Source organism: Artemia franciscana, chromosome 21, assembly GCF_032884065.1.
Source record: "Artemia franciscana chromosome 21, ASM3288406v1, whole genome shotgun sequence".
NCBI classification, from domain to species: domain Eukaryota; kingdom Metazoa; phylum Arthropoda; class Branchiopoda; order Anostraca; family Artemiidae; genus Artemia; species Artemia franciscana.
In genome coordinates this window covers 8,283,870-8,303,162 of record NC_088883.1, presented here as the reverse complement: position 1 = coordinate 8,303,162, position 19,293 = coordinate 8,283,870, and the positions used below count along the sequence as shown (strand labels likewise).

Sequence of the window (19,293 nt, the reverse complement as noted above, 5' to 3'; positions counted from 1 at the left end):
TATTTTTTGCCAGAAGGCTGATCACGGATGCGCGTTTATTTGTTTGTTGTTTTTTTGTTTTTTTTTTTTCCAGGGGTCATCGTATCGACCAAGTGGTCCTAGAATGTCGTAAGAGGGCTCATTCTAACGGAAATGAAAAGTTCTAGTGCCCTTTTGAGTGACCCAAAAATTGGAGGGCACCTAGGCCCCTCCCACGCTAATTTTTTTCCCAAAGTCAACAGATCGAAATTCTGAGATAGATTTTTTATTCAGCGTAGTCGAAAAACCTTATAACTATATCTTTGGGGACGACTTACTCCCCCACAGTCCCCGTGGGAAGGGCTACAAGTTACAAACTTTGACCAGTGCTTACATATAGTAATGGTTATTGGGAAGTGTACAGACGTTTTCAGGGTGATTTTTTGGTTGGGGGAGGGGCTGACAAGAGGGGGATATTTTGGAGGAACTTTCCATCGAGGAACTTGTCATGGGGGAAGAAAATTTCCATGAAGGGAGCGCAGGATGTTCTAGCATTATTTAAAAAAAAAACAATGAAAAAATAAATATGAAAAACTTTTTTCAACTGGAAATAAGGAGCAGCATTAAAAATTAAAACGAAAAGAAATTGTTACGCATATGAGGGGCTCACCTCCTCCTAATACCTCGCTCTTTACGCTAAAGTATTTTTAGTAATTTCAACTATTTATTCTACGGCTTTTGTGATTCAGGGGTCATTCTTAATGAGTTGGGACAAAATTTAAGCTTTAGTGTAAAGAGCGAGGTACTGACGAGGGGGTGAACCCCCTCATATATGTAATAAAAACACGAGTATGCAAGGTTTCGTTACGTAAGCTAATTTATAAGTTACGTATATCTTTTACTAACAAAAAAATTCGTAAAAAGTTTAAAGTTCTAGTTGCCTTTTTAAGTAACCAAAAAATCGGAGGGCAACTAGGCTTCCTCCCCTGCTCCTTTTTTTTTCTCAAAATCATTTGATCAAAATTATGAGAAAGCCATTTAGCCAAAAAAAGAATAAACTTGCAAATTTCGTTTCAATTATTCATCTGCGGAGAGCCAAAATCAAAACATGTATCGATTCAAAAATGTTCAGAAATTAAATTTAAAAAAACAAGTTTTTTATAGCTGAAAGTAAGGAGCGACAGTAAAACATAAAACAAGCAGAAATTACTTCGTATATGAAAGGGGCTGCTTCCTCATCAACACCCCGGTCTTTACGCTAAAGTTTTTTACTGTTTTAAAAAGCAGAGTTGAGAGAAAGAGTCAAACTTTAGCGTAAAGAGTGGGGCGTTGATGAGGAAGCAGCCCCTTTCATATACGAAATAATTTCTGTTCGTTTTAAGTTTTAATGTCGCTCCTTACTTTCAGCTAAAAAAAAATTGTTTTTTTTATTGATTTGTCTTTTGAACCCTGAGGGTTAAAAAAATCCCCCACTTAAATTTTTCGAAGGCGTAATTATTTCTTCTTTTTTTTAGCAGGGAACCAGAGGGGGATGGAGAATGGTAAGCAATCTATCAGAGGGGTCTAAAATCAGGAGAGGTTTAAGTGTTATTTCAGCCAAGTACGCTGAAACGGCGGAATATGGTCTCAAAATTCATATATATTTTTTTTAATTGATCAAACGAATCAATAAAAAGCTGCCAGAAAAAGTAAAAAAATCAAACGGGTAACTTGCCTGAAAACCATAATGAAGACGCGGGTCTAACTGTATTTGCCCATTTTTAATATTATTTTTGATTTATAGGCTCTGAAGGTCGTGCTGGTATGACTGCTATTCTTGATAATGACGACTCATTGGACTTGGATGAACTTGCTGCTGGGTTGAAACAAGCTTTGCCGCCCTATGCCCGTCCTCTTTTTGTTAGGAGTGTCAAAGAAATGGACATGACAGGTGAATTTGTGGCTCTTTTTTGGTTAAATCTGTTTCCAATGACAAATTTATTGCGCTTATATATATTTAGTTCCTTTTCTTCGAATCAGAAGATTTGAATAGGGACCAGGGGGTCCTTTATTTATCACCACCCAAAACGCCTTTATTCAGAAATTTGACTGGGGAAAAGGGGATAAATTTATGTAGCACCATGTAGACATTATCTCTATCCAGATTTTGTTTTTATAAGCCGTTTGAAAGCCACGGTGGATATAGGATGTTAGGAGGGGGGACTATAATTAAGAGTTTTGTTTGAAAGATTTAAACAAAACTCTTAGAGAAGGGATCAACTAGAATGTAGATCTTCTAATAGAATCTTGAGAATAAAACGTCTTTAATAAATATAGAATGAAAAAGGATATAGATGATGTAAGTAGATTTTTTTTTCAGTAGATATTCTGTAGAAGTTAAAGCTTTATAAATTCAAAACATATATTTCTGTAGCTTCTATGACTGATTTGGGTCAACAGATTTGTATGAATCGAAGAGAAAATTCTGCTGGAGTTCGTCGAAAAAACAAAATTCATACTTTTCATCGTATAAGTTTCATTAAAACTGAATTTCTCTATCTATGGCAAAACAACTATTACTACTACTACTAACAACTCGCTGCAGCATCCAGCATCCTGAGGCCTACACAGATACGAACGCTCCTCCTCCATCACGATCCATCTAAAGCCTTCCCTCTTTACACCTTCCCTAGAAGTTCCCATTTCCCTTAAATTTTTCATTACAAGATCTTCTCATTTGGGGACGACCTGGTTTTTGCTTGGCCCTTTGAGGGCTGGGCGTCGAGGACGATCTTTTTCTAAGATTTCTGGGAAAGTAGGCGTCGAATTTGATCTCTTTGTCATCTACTCGTTTGGCAAGACCGTGCAGTCAATTCTAAGTAGTTGGTCATAGAAACCAAAGAAGTTTAAAATGAAGGAGATAGGGTCATCCATTAAGGTAGAGTAGAGTATTTTAACACAGGATTTTTTAAAGATTCTGTACATCTGACGTTTTACAGATATTCATGTAGGTATCTTTTTCATATAGATAGTTCCATTGATTCATCCAATGCTGATAGATAACAATTCAGATGATGTTTTAGGATTAGTTAGATTCAAAATGAAAATGTAAAGTGTTTTTTCTTTTTTATAGGAACCTACAAGTTGAGGAAGGTAGATTTTCAGAAGGAAGGTTTTGATCCCCTAAAAATCAAGGACAAACTCTTCATGTTTGACTCCAAAGCTGATAAATACGTACCACTCACGGAACAAGTTTATAGTGACATACTAAGTGGGAAAGTTAGATTATAACTTTGTGAATCACTACAGGGTGACTCAACACTCGTCTGCAGTGCAACAGTGTCTACATGGACCTATCTACAGTGCAAATGACCAGGGTTGCCACCTGGTCATTTTCTATATCCCAAATGACTTGTCGCCTTACTGCTAATTCTGGTTTAGGTACATTAATGTATATACTTCTAGCTACTGTTTATTGAATAACGTTTTTGGGAAAATCTTAGCATCACAAATTACATAAACGCATAGTTGGGTGAAGATTTGGTTTTGTTTGTCACTTGCATGGGTTTTCAAGATATCTTTTCCTTATTTGCCTTTCTTCTTTCTTTTCTCTTTTCTTTCTTCTTTTTCTTTCTTCATTTTTTTTGGTACTATAGAGCTTTCAATGATTCTAGTGATTGCACTGATTCTAGGTAGCTCTTAAGATTAGTTAGAAAAACTTGGCTTACACACGGCAGAAGGATTTTCTTTATTTTTACATTTCTAACTAACCTGTAGGAAGACTAGTACTGCTTGACTGTGCAATAATAAAAAATCCTATCCACTCTATACCTTTTCTTTAACTGGCACCACTGCATATATGATAACTGCCTAAATTAGACCTCATACAAAAGACTAGCGTAACAAATTACTATCTTAAGCCACGTTCAGACCAAAACAGTCAATTTGTAAGACAAAATAACCAATCGCCGTAGTACTCAGTTGGTACTTCAAATGGCGTGTTTCATTGAAAATAAATATCAAAAGCTGTTTAATTATAGAAAACGATAGAAAGCGATCGATTTTCTCTGCTTTCTGATGCATGCATATTCACTGAAAGCTCACTTGGTTTTGCTCAGTGATCATGCGCAGAATTATAAATGTAGGGATAATCACTTGCCAAGTAACTATGTAGTTACTTCGCAAACCAAGAAAAGTGTCATAAAAACAAGTGTAAGCCATAATACTAGTTATCAAAGTCATACTAAACAACAAAAAATTTAGTAATTCAATGATTTACTTATCAAAAGAATTAGAATAAATACTACTGTAAAAAGCATTTTGTTTAAGAGACAAAAGAATAAAAAAAATGCTTTTAACTGACTTCTGGTCAATTTTAGAACCAATTGGCAACCATGTCTATGACTACAGCCCTGTTCTAGTAGAAAGATCTATGATGGATTATTATCTAAGTTTAACAATTCAGCTACTATTTTAGGCTTTAGTCTTAATGGGTTTCTATATTGTGCTCTTAATTTTTAATTTGTGACAGAAAATTATTCCTAGAAATTGTTATTTCCAAGATATGAAAACAAGAAATTGTTTCCCAAAAATTTTAATTCTAAGACTTTTTTTTCTGTAAAGCTGCAGTAATCAAATATTTATGTATATATATATTCTGGCCACATAACTCTGACCTAAGGGAAAAAGAATAAAATTATTATAAAATCTGTAATCTATAAAGTAAAATATAGCAATATTAAATATAAAAATAAGGTATACTTGATATAGATTATAAAATAAATAAGATATAATATTTTATGTTAGGTATTTATCATTAGACATATCTTAGATAAGTGTAATATAAATAAAAATAATACATATACGATGTAATCTTTATATATAAAAAATATCTCTGCCACGGTCTTTTAATTTAGCTTTATTTTCTATGGACTGCAATAGTCGTGCATCTAAGCTTGATCTTCCCTTGATATGAAAGTAAGCCTCGTTTCTTGGAATTGTTTGTTTATGAATTTCAGAGAACCACTGGGGCTTCGGTAGTTTCTTAGTTGCTTGTCTTAATTAATATATTTAGACATTAATGCTTAACTGCACAGAGATGGGAGGGGTTTCCCATAAAAAACAAAATCCCCTTTAAATAGTATTATTTAATTGTAATTCACCCTTTAAATAGTAAAAAATCCTGCTCCTTGGTGCTGATAACTTTTCGAAGGGTGTACTTTTTAAGGGGTGCTAACTAGCTAACTATTCTCAAATGAAAACTTGAATAATAGCTTTGAAACGATGTGAATAAAAAATCGGCTTCCTCTCTGCCCCCCCCCCCCCCAAAAAAAAAAGATGTTCCCCTTAAGTTCCAACTGGATTATCCAGCTATGACACAGAAAAGGGTAACTATAGATGAATTTGGTCGTAAGAGAATATACTTCCTCTGTTGGTCGAAAACCACCTGACTGTTAGTAAAAGTCATCTGGCGAAAACTGCACTTCATGTAATAACATCTCGTAATTGTTTTCAGGCTTGTCAGTGGCTGAAAGCAACGAGCGCTTACCAATTATATAAATTAAAATCTTCGAAAATATCACATTTTAAAATGTAGACGTTTTTCAAGAGCCGGGCTTTTTTTTTTTTTTTTGGCTGGGGTTTTGGGCTATTTGGTCCTGTTGCTGCGGGGTCTAGCTTGTTCTCTGTTTTGCTTCGTATATGCTGAAAAGATTCCATGCTTGACGAATAACAGGATCAACAAGAAAAATGGAATGTTGTTCCAATTTGTGCTTTAGCCCTATTCGTCTTGCAATAAGCCTTAATCCAAATTGTAAGGTCAGTAATATAGAATTATGAGCCTCATTCATATTGGTAAGGACAACTGGGTTAAATTCTCCTAAAAAGCGAGAACCCATACATATACACATGATTGTCATCCTTTTTAACATCTCAAGAAATAGTCTGTCTGCAACCATGACAGCTATGTATGAATTGTTCATTTCTACAAAATGATAGTTACCCAGGATCACATTTTTTCATTTTTTTTGTTTTATCTGCTTTGCTATCATATCAATTCTATGATTTTTACTGTTATATAAATTTATATCATTGAATATTCAAACGTCTTCTGTTTTATCGCTTTTTATAGAGGCTAGTCAAAAACTGTTTTTCAACTCCTAACAACTTAATAACTTTCTATCGCGCTCTTATGAACGGATGCTTTGTATTGCATTTGATTTTTCTGGCTTTTCTTTTATTTCAGGACAATTTTTTTTTCAATTTAGGATTAAAATATAGGATTGAGGCCGTCCACGAATTAAGGCTTTGTTTCGCCACTTAGAGGAAGGATAGAGGGAGGGAGGTTAATTAGGTAGAGGGAGGATAGCCCGGCTTTCGAGCCAGTCTCCCTGCCGGGGATGTTATGTTAATAGTTTTAAATATGTATAGTCAAAGAATAATAAAGAACTTGAACTTAGTTGTTCAGTATGTGAAAACTAAACGCTTGCATACTTGGTAAGATTACAAAATTCATATATAAACACAAAAATCAGAAATAACAAATAAGAGAATGCTCTTCTGATAAATTAGATGATAATTCTCGAACTATTGACCATAATAAAGCGATCTTAGTGTGATTGACTTAGTGGTGGTTCCGACCTCTCTTGCGCCCGGGGTAAAATCTTGACTAGCGCCCTCCCACTCCACACTCTCTGTCTTCCAAAAAATTTCAGGCCAAATTGTGACAAAAATTGTATTTATTAAGAAAATTTTTATTTATTAAGAAAATTTTCATTTACTAAAATTTTTGCTTATACTTACTTATAATTTGCTTATGCTTAATGCCAACTGAGCCCTCTACTATATTCAGAAAAATAAATTTTAAATTATCAAATGAATATAACCGTCAAATTATTTATTTGAGATTTTGCGCCCCTAAAATTTCTGAACTCTGGAGCAAGGGCACTGTCTGTCCCGCCTAAAATCGCCTGTGTACTTACTATTTAGGGAGGAAGGGGGGATAACCCTCAAAATTTTTTATATCCCGAGCTGCTAGCCTCTTCCACAGAACAAAGTAATCCCATGGATCCATCTTGAAAAAATAAGATAAATAATCGGATTAACGACGCTTCTTGACTACTGAGGTCCTTGAGTTGGTCCTGCAGGGTATTGTGTCGTATCTACAACTAGGCTTCATCTCAATCTTCGGGACACTGGTTCGATCTCTGGGTCCCGTATTACCAAGCTGAGGTCAAACCCAATGCGCCATCACAGGAACACTCTTGATTTTAATTGTTTTTAATTCAAAAATCAACGGACTCGGTCCGTTGATTATTAACGGACCTTTGATGAAATTAAATTAACGGTGACATGTTTCTCGATTTCTAAGATGGTGTTGCCTGTGCTTCAACTGATCATATCTATAATATGGCAACAGTTTTTTAATTAACGGTTGATTTAATTATCGGACGTTGATGAAATTAAATTAACGGTGACATGTTTATCGATTTCTAAGATGGTGTTGCCTGTGCTTCAACTGACCATCTATAATATGGTAACAGTTTTTTTTAATTAACGGTTGATTTAATTAGCGGATGTTGATGAAATTAAATTAACGGTGACATGTTTATCGATTTCTAAGATGGTGTTGCCTGTGCTTCAACTGACCATCTATAATATGGTAACAGTTTTTTTTAATTAACGGTTGATTTAATTAGCGGATGTTGATGAAATTAAATTAACGGTGACATGTTTATCGATTTCTAAGATGGTGTTGCCTGTGCTTCAACTGACCATCTATAATATGGTAACAGTTTTTTTTAATTAACGGTTGATTTAATTAGCGGATGTTGATGAAATTAAATTAACGGTGACATGTTTCTCGATTTCTAAGATGGTGTTGCCTGTGCTTCAACTGACCATATCTATAATATGGCAACAGGTTTTTAATTAACGGTTGATTTAATTATCGGATGTTGATGAAATTAAATTAACGGTGACATGTTTCTCGATTTCTAAGATGGTGTTGCCTGTGCTTCAACTGACCATATCTATAATATGGCAACAGGTTTTTAATTAACGGTTGATTTAATTAACGGATGTTGATGAAATTAAATTAACGGTGACATGTTTCTCGATTTCTAAGATGGTGTTGCCTGTGCTTCAACTGACCATATCTATAATATAGCAACAGTTTTTTCCAGTGCCTGTTAGATGTTTCGCTAGAAATTGTCAAGTTCAATACAATTTTTTAATGTGGTTAAGACTGCTGTTATCCTTCAACTTATAAGCTAACTCTGTTCCTTTAAACAGAGTAATGCCACTCAACGCTCTTGATTTTTCACTGTGATTTTAAACTGCTGAAAAATGACATTTCTTTATTTCTACGATGGCGCTGAATGCGCATCAACTGACTTTACAGGCGCAATATTACAGAAGTGTATAAAACTAGATTACATCTTCACATCTAAAGTAGATTTTCTTGTTTATTTTTCTTTCTATTTTTGAGAAATTATGACAATCACTCAAATGTGAGACAATCCAAATGATTAGACTCTTAACAAATTAAATGTTTAAGTAATTAAAGTTGAAAAAATCAGGTGTATTTCTATTTGTAAGAAAAGGTTAATTATATATATATTATATGGTTTTAATGGTTTCATAAATAGTGTATGTAATTAAATTGTTTTATGTAAATTTACTGGTATTCAGTGCCTTTACTATGTTGCACCGTTATTTTGTGCCTTTGTAATTTTTATTTAATTTTTTATTGTTTAAATGGTATTTGGAATGTTTCACTGGGCTTTTTTCTTTTTGTAACAATTGTTGAAAAAATAGCCTTTAGTTTTGACCAAATGGTTTTTTTTAATATTTTTTTAGTAGGTATATATAGAGTTGATGTTTTGTCCGGGTGGCTCCCTAGATCTCAGCATTCTTTCCAGCAATTTCTTCCTTTTTTGTGCAGTCTGTCTGCAGCACCTCACATACCCATTTCACACACCCCTTGCCCCTTTCTACTTGAATGAGATTAACAAATAAATATTCAAATGGGGATAAGTCCTTTTGTTAGACAGTGAAAACAGATACAAAAGCCTACATATTTCGACCATAGATACAGCGATCGTCTGCTCATGTATATCTACTGGTGACGATCACTGTATATATATATATATATATATATATATATATATATATATATATATATATATATATATATATATATATATATATATATATGTACATGTTGGCTTTTGGTCAGTTTGACATCCTCCTTATGATGCTCCGGAAGTTTCATGTTGACACGGTAAGCCGCTCTAAAAATATTGCTGAGACGCCATTTCCTCAGCTGTTATTTCAATATCCTCTGCTTCGGAAGTACTTACTACAGAAGCAGTAGTTTTTGAAATAGTATTAGTAATAATAGCGAGCAAATATTACCATTATGGTCAATTGCTCATCTCCCTGATCATTTTCTGAGACATCCAAGCTAATATACTCAGTCATTCTTGGTTTTCGCTCTTTTGACAACCCATATGTGCATAACGTGTTTTGATTTAGTTCAGCACTCCCCTTAACATTCTCTGAAAGGCTCACTTGAATACCTTGTGTCTTTTTTGGAAAGCAAAAGTCAACCATACCTACTTTTCTGAATATCATATACTATATTTAAACAATGGAAGGATTGTCCTGCTTAAAAACCTTGCCCTGGGGACTGGGTGGTTGATACCCCCAAAGACATAATTACTGGACCTTTCAACTATACTAAGCAAAATAGCTGTCTCAAAATTTCGATTAGATGTGTTTTGGGAAATTATGGTCATGGTGGGGGGGTGGTTCCCCTCCAGTCACTTATGACTCAGAAACAATTTAATAGAAATATAATTTTCAATAAAAACCTTATACGTCTTCAGCGTGTAACTTACAGCCCTTGCCCCTGGGCTCCGGAGGGTTTTATTAACCCCAAAGGTATATTTGTTGCCCTCTGATCACTTTCGACTCTTAAAAAGGGTACTAGAACTAAATTTCCAATCAAATGAGCCTCCACTAAGGCTTATACGATCACCCCTTGCATAAAAACTTTTTACACCCCCGGGGAATAACTTAAAACATTTTCCCCAGGCTCTCAGGGTTTTCAACAACCCTGAGGGTATTGTTATATACTCTTTGGACTGTTTTGAACAAAATTTCGATCGGATACATATGGGAAAAGAGGGGAGAGGGCTAGTTGCCCTCCAATTACTTTTGAATGTAAAGAGTGGAACTAAAACTTTCAATTTCTAATCGAATGAGCCTCCTCCTAAGTTCATACAACCACCCCTTCAATAACAACCTTTTATGCCTTGGGGGGCTTAATTTACAACTCTTGTCCCAGGTCCTGGGAGCTTGTGTCATCCTGGAGGCATTGTTATATGCTCTCTGGATTACTTTGGACAAAACGGCTTTCTCAAGTTTTGATCAGACGCGTTTGAGGAAAAAGAGGGCGTAAAGGGCTAGGCGATCTCCGATCACTTTTGACTCTAATGAAGGTCGCTAGAACTTCCGATTTCCAATCGAATGAGACCTCTCTTAAGCTTATAAGACCTCGCCTTCTAAAACAAACTTAAGTGTTAAGAATGAACAACTAGCACAACTTCTGATGCTTGGCGTGAGGGCTGTGGGGGGCATTCCCAAAGATGTAATTTTCCTTGGCTTTTCAACTATACTGAACAAAATGGCAAATCTCAAAAGTTGATACGACATTTTTGAATAAATAATGGAGGTGGGGGGACTGTCTGCTCTCTAATCACCTTTGATTCTTAAAAAGGACACTTGAACTTATTATTTCCAATAGAATGAGCTTTTTTCAAAGTTTCAATGATGAAAACTCCTTCTACACAAAGTACCTCGTTCAAAGAAAAAATACATCGTGCCCACATAACCTTTTACCCAGACTGCCTATGATTTGGTCACTGTATTATTACGCTATGTATGCTGCTATTATGCCGCCTATGATTTGGTCAACTGTATTGTGACCAGACCATAGGCAGGGGAACTCTAGCTGCAACTGCAGCTAAATTTGAAAATGAAGATTTCAACAATTTTGTTTTAGGGATTTCGACGAATAAGGATGCTAATATCAAAGAAGAAAGGATTCATTAAAAATAACGTGGATACCGGTTTCTAGTATTTTATTAGTAATATCTAGTATTTTATTTTATGTTCAGACATGTGCACTTTTTTTTTAATCATTTCAAATATAGTGGCCTTTTTCGGGCAGCTGAAAAAGAAATCTTAGTTTCTATAGGCTACTTAATTTCCTTTGTTTGAACCAGCAGAAATCTGTTTGACCAATATTTGTAAGAAGACAAGAACTGGTTAGACGCTGGAAGAAAAAACCAGAATGCTGGCGGAAACTGATTCTGGCTGCCGGTTTTTGCTTTTAGCTTTAAATTAATTGTCTCATGAGCATAGGCCTAGTAGGCTAAAACTTGTAATTTTTACTCTTTTTTTCATCATGTTTTTATCAGCTTGTTGAAAAAATTAGTATCATATGTTCAATTATGAACGTAATTTTTTTTTGTATGTAAACAATTATAGCCAATTTAAACCAATGGCAAAATTCTATTGAAGTGACTTCTTGCTATCTTGGAAAGGGGTTAGGTTAGGAGAATGAAACTCTAGGGGATGTGTCTATAGGCTAAACTATAACCTGGGAAGGTATTTTAAGGTACCCACCTCCACTCCTCCCTCTAGAGCGCCCTGAAATTTCCCTACATGACAGGTCTATACCTATAGAAATTTTCACAAAACAACATTCTACCTTAATTTTCAGTTACTAGTTGCTTTTTCTCTGCCTTTAGTTCTGAAAATGCAATTCTTATTATTTGAGTAGAATTCTGAGCCATATCAATGTTTTTTTTTTCAAAATTTAAGAAATGTATTTGCATATCTTGAAAACCTTATGAATCAGGATTGAGCAGTGGTGAAACTGAAAACAATTTTGTTGTATTTCATTCAAGCTGAAGATTTATTTTGAAAGGTTTCACGTTTGTAACACACATATTTAAAGGTCAGGACCCTCTAGAGGGAGAGGAAATAGAGGTAGGTATTTCAAAATACCTTCTCAGAACATCCTTTAGCCTCTAGACCCATCCCTGAAAGTTTCATTTCCCTTACCTACCCCCTTTTGCAAGATAGCAAATAGTCACTAAACTAATATTTTACAGAATAAATTGCAACAATAGAAGAATAGTCAGTTTAGAAAAAAAAACTTGTTTTTGTGTTGTTGTTTAAAACTAAGCTACAATTTTTGGTAAATTTTTTGTTGTTCATATTTTTGATATACAAATAAAGTGAACATACCACTTGATGCCTTTTTTTATGTTCTTTACAAATATAATAATTGCTTCTCTTACAAATTCAAATTTAAGCACTTATTGAGCTCTTGAAAATGAGCAAAATATTTCTGGTTTTTGGGTATAAAAAAGCCTTAAAACATTGGACTCAAACTTTATAACATTGCTTTCAAACTTACTGTTTCATTATAAATCCATTTTTTAAATGTTATATAATCCACATGCACTGATTTTCCAGGATTAAGTTGGATAAATAAATTTATTTTGCTGTTTTCTTCTTCCTTGATCTGAATTTTCAATTAAAGTATGCATTTTCGGTTGTTTTTGACAAAATAATATTCTGTTTTCTCAGTATCAAAATTATCTATAGTTAGGTTAGGTAAAGAAGTTTTTAAATTTGAATTTGTGATAGAAGCAATTATTATATTTGTAAAGAACATAAAAAAAGGCATCAAGTGATATGTTCACTTTATTTCACTTTAACTTACCTTAATCCATCTGAGAGCTTTAAGGTCTTCCAGACCTATAGTGCTCTTGAGTTGATGACTGCCAGTCAAACCTCCACTGCTTCTTCTCCCACTCTTTGTCAAGTTGGTTTTTGAAGGACTAGATGGAAGGAGCACTGACTGTTGATTCTAATGGTTTATGACTCTTCTTAAAAAGAATGTTTGGCAAGTTTTTGATCAGGAGCTTGACTTTGGTAGCTTTTTGGAGTGTCCTCTTGTGTTGTGCTGGTTGGCACTGTGATTGTTGCCAAAGATTGCTGACTTTTCATTCTACAGCTTGTAAGTAAGCATCATATTGCTGTGCAAGCATCTGTAAACCAGAGTGGGTAGTTTAAGGTACTTGAGGCAGTCCTCATATGAGGTTGATGCTAGACTGTGTATGCATTTTGTTGCTTGTCTCTGTACATTTTCAATGAGCCTCACGTTTTGTCAATAAGAAGGATGCAAGACATGCCAAAATTGAGATGGGGTCTGACAAGAGCTATATATAGTTTTATGCATACATATGCCTGTCTGCTGTTGATTGTTTGTTTTAGTAGTCCAAAACTAGAGCTTGCACAGGAAACAACATGCTAGACATTGCTGTGAAATTTAGGTTTATCACCAATGATGACACCAAGATCCCTTTCTTCTGCTCTGTTCTCTAGTTGCTCTCTTACTTTGGTGGTGGGGTTGTATATTGTGTAGTTTGCCATTGGGTTATTGGTTCCAATGTGTAATACCAAGCCAGTCTTGGGTCCAAACTTGTAGCTCATCTATGTTGTGCTGAATACTCTAAGGGCATGCAATATCAAAGAGTTTGGCATCATCAGCAAACAGGTGCATGCCATTGTTAATATGGTTAAATATGTCATTGATGTAAATCAAAAAGAGATTTGGACCCAGTACAGTCCCCTGCAGTACTCTGCTCATTACTTTGGCCTCATCAGAGTAGATTGGTTGGTCATCTATAGCAAATAAGCACTTTCTGCTTGCAATTTTTAAGGAAATTCATCAGCCAGTCTACAACAGCCTGATTGATACCAATAGTGGATATATTGGAGTGGAGTTGACTCTGAGGAGCCTTGTCAAAGGCCTTAGCAAAGTCCAGGAGGAGCAGGTCAACCAGATGTCCATGGTCAATTAGGTGTGTGATTTCCTTGTATGATTACAAGAGGTTTGTTTCAATTAATTTCCCTGATTGGAAGCCATGCTGCTTGGGGGACAAGATCTTGTTGGTTGTCAAATGCTTAAGGATTGAATCATTGACTATGTGCTCAAGTATTTTGATGACAACTAAGGTCAGGCTAATAGGCCAATAGTTTTCAGGCTTGGAACAATTACCTTTCTTGAAAACTGGTGTAATGCTGGCTATTTTCCAGTCTGCTTGCAGCTTTCTAGAAGTAAGTGATGTCTGGAAAATTCTCCTAAGCAGTTCTGCTATGATAGCTGCAGTTTCTTTTAATAGCCTGGGATGTAGATTATCTGGTCCTTGCAATTTATTAGTATCTAATTTCTGTAAGCATCTGAGAACCTCTGTCAGAAATTGAGTGATGCTTTTCATTGGGGATTTTACAATGTATTCAGGTGAAGAGGGTAAAGGACCATCAGGTTCAGTGGTGAAAACAGAAACAAATTGCTGATTTAATGAGTTTGCAAGCTTGTTGATATTGGTTATTTCTTCACCTTCCTCAGTTACCGGTTTCCTGATGTCTTGGCTAGAGACATATTGGCAAAATTTCTTTGGATTTATCTGCAAGTTTAGATCTGGAGCTTGTGTATAAATCACATGTTAAATTTTTAAGTTGGTTCCTGTTCTTTGTAATTTTGTTTTCTGGGATGGATGCTTTTTGTACTTCTTCCATTGTCTGTTTTTGGTTAATTTCCTTCTCAATATCTCTTGTCATTGTAGTTAGTGTTTGTGGTTTTGGGATGAGCTTGGTCGAAGTGTACTGTTCAGCATTGTTTAGCAGTAATTCTTTGAAGCATTGTCATTGTTGTTCTAAAGAGACAATTAGGACATCATCCCAGGAGATGTTGCTGAGATCCATTCTAATCTTCTCACAGTCTATGAAGGTTCTTATGATGTAGCTGTTAGTTACTTTGAGGAATGTTGTTTTTATTTTTACGGGAACATGGTTGCTTTCCCTGATTGGGGGCATATACTTAGTATAAAGAAGGGATTCTGGTCTTCTAAGAAATATTAGGTCTAGGAGGCTTGGAAGCTGCCTGCTCATGAAATGGGTCGGTTGGTTGACAATTTGGTGGAGGCATGTATCATGGATCATATCTATGATTGGATTCACAGAATCAGAGGTAATATAGGGGAATTCGTCTTTCCAGGTGATGGCCAGCTGGTTGAAGTCACCTGCAATTAATAGGTCACCCTTTTGGGTGTCTGCAATCTTCCAAATGAGCTCAGCTAGCTTTGCTTCTGATTGCTTGGGCGAAAGTGATGATGGGCCTTCCTTTTTGAGTTAGATACTTATTTTTGGTAGTTGTAGATATTTTGGACCAGCTCATCTTCAATGGACAAGAAAGTGCTGCAGGATCTACTATTGTTGGTTGGATTGGCGCTTTCATTTGTGAAGGACTTGAAGGACAGATAAGATAGTTCATCAATACTAGTTAGTTTATTGATATTCACTTTATCACTATTTACACTATGCACAGGGCTAGCAGTTGGAGCAACTAACATTCCATGGCCTGGTGAGAGTATCCCCCACCTGGGCACACAGAGTTTTTTGGGGCAATCTTTCTGTGGTTGATAGTTAAGTTTGGCACTTCTAGTTCAGTTTGGTGTCTGAGTTCAGCAGCTAAGACTTTTCTTTTCTTCTGGTTTTCATGTGATGCATCTGCCCTAAACTGAATTTTCTTGACAAAGCTTGTAAGATCTTTGTAGAATGCATTTTTTCAAGTTTAGATTTTGGACAGAGAAAAGAATGGGAGGGGGTTGGCTGTGTGTTGATTTTTAATAGTTTGTTCCTGCTTGTCCAATGGGTTGCTGAGTGGTCCATTTGTAAGTCAAAAATATGAACAACAAAAAATTTACCCAATTTTTACTAGGCTACCCATTAGGCTATTATAAGCCAGTTTTGCCTTCTTGTTTTTTGCAATAAATAAGTAAGTAATAAGTGAAAGTAAGTGGTAAATAAGTAGAGTAAGTAATAAACTCTTTTTCAGCTTTATTAAATTATTTAGTTTTCTTAATCATTAAAACCATCAATAAGCCTTTCATCAGAGTAATTTTGAAAGCACTTGGCTTAAGACAAGGTTTGCAGCTAAACTGACATGCATTTTCCTGGGTCCTAGTTTAGGCTTTACATATGATTGAGAAACTGTTGCTTTTTCAATATAACAAAAGCCTGTATTCTGCAATTTTATCATACATGAATTGCTTCAACTAAATTCAAGGCAGGCACTAAAAAAACATTAAAAATAAAAGAAAAAAAATATTTTAGGAAAGCTGTGAAACTGATCTGAGAGATTTGAGTCTCCTATTGACAGCAATGTCAGTTGAGACTTCTTTCAATATGACTAATTTTCTTTTTTTCTCAGCACTTCACCATTAGCTGCAACTACTTTCAATGCAGCAATTATTATTTCATCTCAGCTTCAAACTAAAAAGAACAAATAATCTTCCTTTATAGCAGCTTTTTTTTTCTTTATATATCACTCATCAAGTACCTAGATCATTAGTAAAACACTCAGTCAGACAGAGTTCACTTACAAATCAATCCCTGTTACATCACTGTCAATACAACATTTACAATATTATCAACATCAGATAAAATCTTTTTCTCTACCACTTTCACATATAAACTTAATAAACAAGTCTATCATCCTATACTTCAAGCATTCATCATTAATCAAAATTCCTAATGCAAGCCCCACTGAAAGCTCTCCTAAATTTTCCTATTTACACAACAATCTCATTTATTTTCTTAAATTTTTTATATTCTTTGCAATCAACAACATAATGGAAAATACTTTCTATCTCACTACAATTATCACACGGAGGACTTTCAGCTTTTCCTATGATAAACAACCTATGCTTAATACCTACATGGGTCACCCAAGAATGGAACACTAACCAACCATATTTTCTTTGTAATCTACTGTAATTTTTCATATCAAAACCTGATTTCTTTTTCTAGATAAGAGCTATATTACTACTATTGTCCCTCATTTCCTAAAATTTTTTTGGTAAATCCTTCTAACCATCTCTCTAATCTGTATATATGGTTCTGTAGGAGGTGTAAGAAATAAATTTTGTGCGGCCTTTTTGGCATATTTATGTGCTTTTTCATTACCCATCACCCCCACATGGGCTGGACACCACAAAAATTGTATCACTACTCCTATCTCAACAATCTTCAGAATAGAGCTATAATACTTATGGACCTCATCCTTTGGTTGTTTTTTTTTGGGGTGGGGGGGAATTCTTTAGGGACTGGAGGGCTGATTTTGAGTTACTGCATATGAGGAACTCATTTCGGTTTTGATCACTTTCACTAATTTTTTCAAATACCCATTCTAGTGCACTTTCAATTGCTTTTATTTCTGCCTCAAAAACAGTTGATTCTTTGCTAAGTGGCTTTGTTATCTCTGTATCAAATTCTGGAACCACTGCTGAGCAGCCCACTCCTAAACCACATATTTTTGACCAATCTGTATATATTTTCAGATGTTCTTCATATACTGAGACGAATTCATATTTCATTAATAGGGAGTTGTTTCCTTTTTATATAATTAATCTCAACCCAATCCCAGGAGGGAATTTTTGATGGTTTTTCATAATGTAGCATTTGGGTAATAGGTATTTCTAAACCTTCCTGAGTAAGTAGTTCTTCAAATTTTTCAAAAGGATTCAGACGTTTCCTTTTTCTATGGTGATTTCTAGTGTGGGTCAGTCCAGGTTTAATTACCAGTTTCTAACTGGGTGATTGAGAATTGTTTTCCATAGATGGCTCATGTACATTATAAGTATTTTTTCCCTTCTTGTATTGAGATTCTCCACTCCAGATTCGCCCAGGAGAAAAGGAATTGGGGTACTCTGGTGAGCTCCAAATGCTAATCTTAGAGCTGTATTCTGTACTGAATCAAGTTTTCTGAGAGTGGATTCTGGGGCAATGCTGTAGGCCTATATCAAACTCCCATAATCAATTTTAGGTCTTATGTATTTGATATAAAATTGTCTTGCTGTAACTATGTTGACATCATGCATCCCACACTAAAGCATCTTCATTAAGTTCAGTTGCTTTACACAGGATTCTTTTAGATATTTGATATGTTGGCTAAATTGAAATTTATCATCAATATGTATTCCAAGGACTTTATGGCAATTGGTTACTAGCAGTTCCTCTCCAAATAGAGTAAAGGGGATGTCTAGTATTCCTCTTGGATGTGAACAACTTAACTTTAGCTTTAGATGGCTCAAAATCAAGATCTATTCCTAGGGACTATAATTCTATTTGATCCAATGTTTCTTCACTGTGTTTTGTACTATCCAAGTATTATTATCATCTGCATAGATTCCTCTTTTGCAGTTATTGTCTTCTAGAGGGATATTCATTTCTCCAACATTATAACACTCTGGCCCTAGAACAGTACCTTGTGGAACACCTCTTTCCACCCCTATTTCTTCTGATCTTTGTTGTCCTACTGTCACAGCAATTTTCCTATCTGGCAGGTAACTCAGTGTAAATTTCATCAGATTTCCATTAATTTTTGCTTTAGACAAACCTTCTAGTATCTGCCTGTGAACCAAATTAACAAAAGCTCCTTTAACATCCAAGAACACTGCAATCATTACTTTACCATTATCAAGTGCATGAATGATGTCTCTCTTCATTCTGATCAGGTTATCTACTGTGTTTCTCTCCCTGTAAAAACCTGTCTGAATATCCTGCAGCAGGTTAGCTTCCTCTGTTGCAAATCTCAGCCTTTCCTTTACTAGTATTTCATATATCTTACCTCCAACTGGAAGGATAGTTATAAAATGATGATTTTCTACTTTATTTGGTTTTGGGATCATGATGGCTGTGCCTTTCTTCCAAATTGTAGGGAAATTGCTCTCCTGCCACAACTTGTTGATAATTTGTAGCAGAATAACCTTCCATTTATCAGTCAACCTTTTAAAGAAAACCAGGTGTATGTTGTCACAGCCTGATGGAGTTTCTGGTAGTTTCTTTAGGACAAATTCTGCTTTTGAGAAGGGTTTATTGTCATTTGATTGTGATAGTTCTATAGAAAGTTTTCTTGCTTTAATGAAAGTTGTTGAGTATAGACTTGTTCCTTCAAATGGACCTTTCTTACCTATTGTCTGGTTTAGATGACTTGCTCCTGCATCAGCTTTTGTTTGTTATCAGCAATCAATTGTCCTTGGTAGGTTGTTGGCCCCTGTGTATGGTGGTACAATTCTCTCTTATTTATCTTTCTAATGAAGCTGTGCACTTTTCCAAATGGATCTCTGAAGCTGAGATTCTCAACAATTTGCTTCCAAGATTCTTCTTTAGCTTGTTTTTTTAAATTCCGCCTTGGCCAATATTTTCTTT

General features: G+C 35.1%; 1 protein-coding gene across 5 annotated transcripts in view; it reads left to right on the top strand.

The window, feature by feature from the left end:
- Nucleotides 1-4,709, top strand: part of LOC136040527 (long-chain fatty acid transport protein 4-like) — a 139,691-nt gene extending 134,982 nt beyond the window's left edge. For 4 of the 5 annotated variants that reach the window (XM_065724706.1, XM_065724707.1, XM_065724709.1 and 1 more), the window contains 2 exons: nt 1,742-1,888; nt 3,071-4,709. In XM_065724706.1, coding sequence (XP_065580778.1) covers nt 1,742-1,888; nt 3,071-3,228 — 305 coding nt within the window. In that variant the 3' untranslated portion in view covers nt 3,229-4,709. The remainder of the gene's footprint in view (nt 1-1,741; nt 1,889-3,070) is intronic. The other variant, XM_065724708.1, reaches the window with a different exon arrangement.
- The last annotated feature ends 14,584 nt before the right edge of the window (nt 4,710-19,293 follow it).